This window comes from Embiotoca jacksoni, unplaced genomic scaffold (genome assembly GCF_022577435.1).
Source record: "Embiotoca jacksoni isolate LCO1_2020_lvr unplaced genomic scaffold, fEmbJac1.0.p SCAF_2, whole genome shotgun sequence".
NCBI classification, from domain to species: domain Eukaryota; kingdom Metazoa; phylum Chordata; class Actinopteri; family Embiotocidae; genus Embiotoca; species Embiotoca jacksoni.
The window spans coordinates 16,572,798-16,581,167 of NW_027185340.1; the positions used below are offsets into that span (position 1 = coordinate 16,572,798).

The 8,370-nt window shown below is 41.4% G+C and overlaps 1 protein-coding gene across 1 annotated transcript; it reads left to right on the plus strand.

Moving 5' to 3' along the window:
* The first annotated feature begins 1,127 nt into the window (after window positions 1–1,127).
* Window positions 1,128–7,815, plus strand: asb1 (ankyrin repeat and SOCS box containing 1). The gene is made up of 5 exons (XM_069154783.1): window positions 1,128–1,420; window positions 2,119–2,257; window positions 3,719–4,021; window positions 4,549–4,931; window positions 5,823–7,815. Exons 1-5 carry the CDS (start codon window positions 1,324–1,326, stop codon window positions 5,951–5,953), a joined length of 1,053 nt encoding a protein of 350 aa, XP_069010884.1. The 5' UTR covers window positions 1,128–1,323; the 3' UTR covers window positions 5,954–7,815.
* The last annotated feature ends 555 nt before the right edge of the window (window positions 7,816–8,370 follow it).

Genomic DNA, 8,370 nt, shown 5'->3' on the forward strand with positions numbered 1-8,370 from the left:
AATCCTTAAGCGAGGCCAAACTGAGGGGCCCAAACACATTTAAAACTTTAATCTCAAAAATGAACTCCACTTCGTTGGGACAAACTGAATGCTAACATTCAATTTTGGTTATTAAATGGTCATTATTCTGTGTGTCGCACTTAGTGGGTTAACCCGCACATTATTCCCAGCGCTGTTACTGTCAAAACTGTAACGTCAGCTGAGCAGAAGTCTTTCGCACACTGGGTTGCTTTTCTCCACCATAATGCTTTTTTTTTTTTTTTACACAGAGCTTAACGTCTGTAAGCTCCCTGTACTTGTGGGGAGACATGACTCTGTTGACCTGTCGCTCTATTTTTAGAGCACCACCGGGACTTCACTGTCTGTCATCAAGCAGCGTAGAGCCGTGGCGGCATGCTTCCCTGGTGTACGTTACCCACTCAAACGTTACTAGCACACATTGATAATTAAAATATAGTTGGTAGTACATTTTAGTAGTTACCCACCTACAAAATCAGAATCAAAAGCCCTTTGGACCTGCTGCTTTGCCCTTCCTCTTAGATGTCAGCTTGAAAGCAGCACCATGAACATCAGAGTTTTATGAGATAATTTGAGTCTAACTTCTTCCGAATTTTAGACTCAGCATAGCTAGAGTTGACCTCTTTTAGGCCAACAAAATAAATAAATAAGGAAAATGATCTTGTAGAATGTTATGCCTGGCAGTGTGGTCAAGGCTTTCAAATAATATTTAGGGTTTCAAGTTCGGGGAAATAACAGAAAATATCGAGATTGGTTCTTTAAAATAAACAAATCATTACCGATTCTTTATTATGTGACCAGTGAACATGTCCTGGAGGCTGCTGGAGATTTTTTTTTTTTGGAGACTTGGCCTTTAAAAATCTTGGCTACAACCCTGTTGTATTTTTGCATTATTGTCTTTTTTGTTATTATTCAAAAAGGAATTCCTTTTCGAAGGACACACCCTCAATTATTATCTTTTAAAATGGTTTTATTTTTGTAATCGTTGAGAATGTTTCTGTGTTTTAAAGTGTTATAGGTTCGTGCACCCGCAGCAGTTAACAGCTTTAGTTTGAGGCTTTTAAAAAAAAGAGCGTGTCCCCTTTAAATCCGTCCGGCTGAGAGCAGTCAGGAAGTAGCGCAGTGAAGTGAGCGGACGCCTCCACCGAGACAGTCACGTTTTGTTTATTTTGATGCCTCTTATCTGATCCGGATCGTCGGAGCCCGGTGGTATTGTTTTATTTTTTTTTTTGGAGGGTAAACCGGTGCGGACCTGCTGCGATCCGCGGCACTAGTTCGTTTTTGACAGTGTGACATTTCAGGAGCATGGCCGACGGTCCAGAGGCTGACGTTGACGACCCGCCCAGTATTAATTTCCCTCCGCTCATCACTGTGTCCGATCTGCCCAGCGCGACTGCTGCAGGTAACCGAGGCTGAACGATCCGAGACCGACGATGAATCATCAGTTCTCACAGGGAGCCGAGTATGAATATGAATGTATGATCCAAGTGTAGGAAGACAGCAGCTGCAAATCCAGACAGCCTTTAATAAGCATGACAACATATTACAGATGTGTTTCTGTTGGGTATATCTTAAGGTAACACATCATCTGTATCTCTTCTATTTATATCAATTATAGCGTCATAAATAATGGATTGGTCTGACCAAGACACAAGTCATAAAAACGTATCTATCTGTTCTTCAAAGGGTGGAAACAATAATAGGAAAAGCTGCAAAACTTAATGTAGTTTAACACTATCGACCTTGTGTTTAACTTCTGCTCATCTTTGGGTCTCGATCAGAATGACACAGTCACAGGAGCTCCACAGAAACACGAGGAATAAACACATTATAGACCACAGCATCACACTTAGCAGGGACACTACGGGATCGTTGACGGACATCAGGGACTAATGTGTAGTTTAGCTGTGTGATCTATAACCTGACATAAACACTTAGGGATATCAGAGGAAGTGTATTTACTTTGGCAGGAGAGCATCCTTCTTTAAAGATATGATACTGATATATATACACCAGTACATTTCTACATCTTTGATTTGATTTGTCCAGATAAGGCCATGTTTTATTGGTCAGCTCTCCAACTCTATGTGCCCCCGTCAGGTCGCAACCTGAAGGAATGGCTCCAGGAGCAGTTCTGCGACAAACCTCTGGAGCAAGATGATATGCGGCTCCACAACGCAGCCTACGTTGGAGATCTGGACACCCTGAGGAACCTGCTGCAAGAGGACGACTTCAAACGGTGAGGAAACATAGTAACACTGCATAGCAGTTTAGGAAACAACCATTTGTTTTTCTTGGAAAATAATGAAGAAAAATGGAAAAGGCCCAGGCAAATGGAAAGAAAGACAATAAATTCACAAACACAAGGAACCAAACCCACAAAGGCACACAGTCTTTATGACGTTGGGTGTGATCATATTGTAAGTAGTGAGACAATACAGTCAGAGAGAAACGGAAGGTTTTTTTGTTTTTATTTTAGGGGTCGAAAGTAGAAGCTTGGTGTCACCAGACCCACATTTATTTTGTGAATATCTGGGTCTGGCCAAGCTCCAGAGGGAATAGTTTCCAGTCATTGCATCCTAATGAGCGTAAACCTCAGCTTGATTTTGAAACGATTGGTTCAGCCTTTAACCAATCAGCTCCGACCACCATAAGTGCCAAAACTCCACCACCGCTGCAACTACATTTAGAAAAGAAAAAAAAAAAAAAAAAAAATGACTTCAACATCAATGCACTAACAACCAACGCTGGTCACTGATTGGTCCACCCTTTTTCAGACTGGCTAATCGAACAATAATGTGTATTCCAGACTATCATCACAGTGGAGAAAACTGAATCTGCGAGCAGAAACACCAGGCTACTAAAGTAGTGTATATCTCAACAGATCAATGTATGATCCATCTTACTGCAGAACCGCCGGCTTTTTGTCGAAGTGGTTTGTGGTTTCTGTGCTCTGTGGGTTCGTTCAGTAGTTTTTCTGAGCGACAGCTAGAGCGAGACAACTTGTACAGAATATGTCCACACACATATGTACCACAACACGCTACATAAAACCGGTAATAAGCAGGGTGCTTTTATGTTCGTCACCTCACAGTATCAGTGGGTACTTCTGTGGAGGACAACAGCTCTCCAACATTATTAGAGATCTAAAACTCCACAAAAGCTGTGCTACAGTTACTACTACGCTGTCCATACACGAGTTCTGACAGCTGTATGACTGATAGAATCACAGCCTGGCTTGACCAACCGAGACACACAGAGGACCTCCTCATAGTGGTCAGCACACATTTAACCCCAGGCCCGCAGCGGTCGTCTGCAGCCATCATACTTGGTCTCAGCGTCCACACCCAGCCAACCCATTATTACAGGTTTTAGCCAGTTCATCTCCATTACACATGGTTTACGACATGCTGTTATTTCAATAAAATCCTTTGGACCTCATTTGGTTCGGCCTGCCCTGAATACCCTAACTGCCAAGGCACTAATGCTGAGAGCTTATTTTAGCAGGTAGCTGTTGTAAATATTGAATTTGTGTTGACCGCACAGCGTGATATGTTTAAGACCTTGGCAATGCTGTTGTTTTCAGCAAGTTTTTGTGGTCTGCTTTTCATCCGACAAAAATTCATACAAAATTCAACAAGTGCAAGTGCGACATATCCAATACACTGGGCCGCTCCTTTTTCTTCTTCTTCGGTGCCAGGCGTATCAATGAGAAGTCGGTGTGGTGTTGCGGCTGTCTGCCCTGCACCCCTCTGCGGATCGCAGCCACCGCCGGACACGCCGCATGCGTGGCCTACTTGATCGCCCAGGGAGCCGAGGTGGACCTGGTGGATGTCAAAGGTCAAACAGCTCTCTATGTAGCGGTGGTTAATGGTCACCTAGAGTGTGTCCGCATCCTGCTCGAAGCCAGAGCGGATCCCAACGGGAGCCGCCACCACCGCAGCACCCCGCTGTACCACGCTGCACGGGTGGGGAGGCTGGACATCCTGCAGGAGCTCATCAGGTGAAGTTTGGCAAAGATCAGATGATGTTTTTTTTTTCACTTTACTATTTAAAAAAAAAAAAATTTTACTACATGGCTTGTTCCTTGATTATGCATTACATTCCCTAAGAGCTTTGTATTTTTGATCTTCTGCTACCTAAGTACGTGATGCAATATTTTCCACTGCTTCTGGCAACAGTTTGGTTACTTCCTGACTTATTAAGAGCTTTTTTAACTTTTCCCAGAAGGCACAGGAACAATCATTTATCAGTCATTGGGTCCCGACAGTTACATCAGCAACGCACGTGGGACCATAGTCACAGTGTCACATGAATATTTGACTAAAGAAGAAGAGACTAAAAACGCGAAAATGATTAACTTGACCCACAATTTTTAGACTCATACCTTGACTGCATACTTAAGTCTGACCCATAAGTATTATTCTTATTCCATGATAAATTTCTCAATCAATGTAGTTTCTTCAGTCCAAATTTAAAGAAAAAAAAAGAAGAAAATGTAAACTGTATCCATGGTTTGCTCTCACCAAGGTTCAATGCCGACGTTAACATGGACCACCAGCTGGGCCCGCGGCTCCTTTTAAGTGCCCGCACCCTCAACACCCTGGTGGTGTGTCCTCTCTACATCAGCGCCGCCTACCACCACCTCCACTGTTTCCGGCTGCTGCTCCAGGCCGGCGCGCAGCCCGACTTCAACTACACGGGTCCCGTCTGCCAGGAGGCTTTGACGCGTGGCCTGGCCTCCTGCCTGCTGGATGCGGTGCTGCGACACGGATGCGAGGTGGCCTTCATCCACCTGCTGCTGGACCACGGAGCCAACCCGGCCTTCGTGCCCTGGGACGAGTCTGAGCTGGAGGCTTCCAACCGGAGGAAGGTGAATCCGGAGGCACTCAAGGTTTTCCTGGAAGCAAGGCGTAAGTAAATATAATGTATGGGGGGAAAAAAAAATCTGTGAATATGCAGACATCAGACGGGAGCAGTGATTAAGTCGTTAAAAACACTGTTGCGAGGCAATGGCAACGTGGACGGCGTCTAGAAGCCAAGCAGGCTCACAATTTAGCAAACTAACAGGCGGATAACGTAATGCAGCAAATGAAAACACACAGAGGGAAAAGATGAGGCCATTGGGAAGATCAACATCTTCCTCAGACGTAGGCTATTATCTAATTGAAGTAGACAAACGTGACTAAAATTACAATATATTAGCTTAATATCCAACAAAAAAAAATTATTTCCACGGCCTCTGCCATTTCCGTAAATGTCACGGTAAATATGACTCACACAGCGAGTGTTTTCACTTAAGCTTGTGGAAGACTTAGGCGCAATTATTTGATAGGGGTGTTGTGGGTCCCCCAGAAGGCAAATTTTATATAATTAAATTTTTTCAATTAAACATATGCAATTTTTGAGCATTATTATTACCATATCTGCGTAATAAGAAATTAGAAAAAGCTTTAGCAGAAAATAAACAACACCCAAAAAGCCAAAAAAGGCAAAACTTGCCAAAGAAACGGAAAAGTCATTTAGTTAGTTTGATGCTCTGTTTTTCTCAAATTTAAGCAAATTCTCTTACATGCTTTATAATTAATGTTGGATTACATTGTTCTCATTTCTGAACATTTGTTGACAAGTTAAGCAAAAAAAAAAAAGCAAGAAACAATTTACAAAGAAAATGTCTGAAGGTTTGGATTGAGTTATTTGGGGAAAATAAATAACTGCTCCGTACCCTGTCGTCATGGCTAACTTAAATCTTAAGATTGATTTCTTTTCAGCTGCTCAGCAGCCTTTGCTTTCTTTCCTCTCAGGACATCCTCGGAGGCTGACAAACTTGTGTCGCATCAGGATCCGCAGGGCGATGGGCAAAAGTCGTCTAACCCACATACCTTCATTACCCCTACCTCAACCTATCAAGAACTTCCTGCTCCATGACAACTGACAACCGTCCCCCTTCTAGTCTTGTAAAGTGCTCATCCAACCTAAACCTTAAAAAAAACCTCAGTCCCAAAGACAAGCCATAGAATAGAGCATTTTGTGAACCCAACTTGCTTATTGCTTATTGTTTTGTAATGATAAACAGTAATAATATTATTTTTCAAATGTTTGGAAGTCAGCATTTATACTTACACTCCTTCTAGTTATTCTGCCACTGTAATGATTATTGAAACACTTCTTAACTCCGCGGAGAACTTTTAGTGACGTCTTGACTGTACGTGTAACCTAAATGTTTGCTTTGGGACCTCCCAAATCACCAGGATGGGTTTTGGTTTTACTTTGAGTAGCACTTTTTAGCTGAACAGCCACAGTGGGAATATAATTTGGCTTAATGCAACGACTTGAACCTGCCATTTAATAAATATCTTGTCCATAGGAACATTGTCCAGATCCAGCTCCTTCAAATGCTCACTTATGCTTTATGTAAACCTGGATTTTATGCCTCTCAGGCAGGCAGAATGTACTGCAACCCCAAATTCTTAACTTGATCCCGTAGAATATCTAGATAATAAGAAATGACAAGTGAAAAGATAAAAAAAAAAAAAAAGTGCCCTGGTTTAAATTGATTTGTGTTCTAGTTCTGCTTGTTTTGGTGTGTTAAGCATTTAATTACGCTGGTAGTTTGAGGGGCTCGCAAACTACCAACACTGTTCTGTTTTTACTTGCAATTATGTTTGGTAATTGATTCTTTTTTAGCCATATGCCTTAACTTTGAGTTTTGGAAAAGTTGCCTCAAGGACTGGTCAGACAACCCAATATTACGCCAAAGCATATAATACACTTGTCCGTCCACTAGAGGACACCGTATCAGTGGCACGTTTAGCCTTGAAAAAAGGAATAAAAAGTACACACATGTATGACCAGACTGCATGCATTCCTAGGGATGCAAAGTCCGTGTAACCCGGGATACCGCTGTTCGAGTCTGTAAAACAGCACAAGTCAATGTGTATTTCTTTTAAGTAACATCAGGAAGTTAATGACAAATTGCTACGTATTCAACGTACATCACTTACATTAAGTAACGTTTATGATGCAGGCAATGTAAAATTACTTATTTTTATCCCAAACCATGATTTCTTTTCCCAACCCTACTTGCTGGGTTTTTGGTGGCCAAACCTAAGGCACCTTTTGTTTCTTGCCTCGGTGAGGCCAAAGGTGACACTGACACGGTGTCCTCTACTGGACTTATGGGTGTATTACATGCTTTTAAAGTGATATCTGGTTGGAGCAGACAAAACTACTAAAAATAAACCAGACTACTGAAGTATAACAATGTTTTTTAAGAAGAAAATATATTTATGAATAAACGAGCAATTTAAGGCCCTTGATCTCGACTAAAACACTGGTAGGAGGAGAAACGTTTACATTTGGAGTCTAATTACTAACGTTCTTGTCAGCATAAAAAAAAATATGAAGGAAACTTTTTTGAAACCTACTGCTGTTTAAACAAAATTAATGATTCAATCTTTTTCTGCAACACTAACAATCTCTAAAATAGTGAGTGAAATGGATTTATGATAAACAGAATAAGTTTGTATTTATTAGCCAGGAAGCTGTGTTCTCTGCGAGTCTATTGTCTGCTGTGCATTTCTGCTGCACAGCTTTTTTTCCTCAAAGGTTCACCATGCTGAAATGTCATTGCATTTTGCTTTATATATATTTTATTTTTATTTGCATATAGTAAATTTAATTAAATTATGCATTTTCTCCTGTATGTTTTTTAAGTTTGTGATTATATGACTTGAAATATCAGATTTTCACACAAGTCCTCAAAGTAGATAAAGAGAACCCAAATAAATGAGACAAAAACATTATGCTTGGTCATTTATTTTTGAGGAAAATGTTCCGATTTTACATTGTGAGTGGAATAACAGCTAATTTGAAGGTGAAATTGGACTCAAGTGTTTTCACTCAGTGGGATAACAATCAGGTGTGAGTGGGCGTCCTGTTGTATTTAAAGATCAGCGATCTGTCGAAGTCTCAGCTTCACAACATGTTTGGGGAAGTGTTTCATGGCATGAACAGAAGAGATTTTTGAGGAGCTCAGAAAAGAATCGTGTACAAACGGGAGTAGTTAGAAGACCACTGTTCTCCCCAGGAGTGGTTGACCAACAAAGATCCATCCATGAGCAAAGCCAGTAACCCAGGGTAACTTCTCAGCAGCTAAAGGGCTCTCTTACATTAGATAATGTTCATCTTTAGTGAGGCCCCAATCAGGAGATGGTAAAATATTTTTGCCTTGTGCTCGAGCAGACTGTATCAGTTTGACCTATTGAAAGGTCAGACAGAGTCTGAGAGTGGGAAATTTGTTATTGTTGCCAAGCTGATAAATGGTTCAGGATATCATGATGGTTGAGAAAA

What these genes read in the sequence shown, in the direction of transcription:
- asb1 (XM_069154783.1), top strand. Translation starts at nt 1,324, where the DNA reads ATGGCCGACGGTCCAGAGGCTGACGTTGACGACCCGCCCAGTATTAAT. An exon ending in GCCCAGCGCGACTGCTGCAG is followed by an intron (nt 1,421 to 2,118) that starts GTAACCGAGGCT and finishes TGCCCCCGTCAG; the next exon opens with GTCGCAACCTGAAGGAATGG. An exon ending in ATCCTGCAGGAGCTCATCAG is followed by an intron (nt 4,022 to 4,548) that starts GTGAAGTTTGGC and finishes GCTCTCACCAAG; the next exon opens with GTTCAATGCCGACGTTAACA.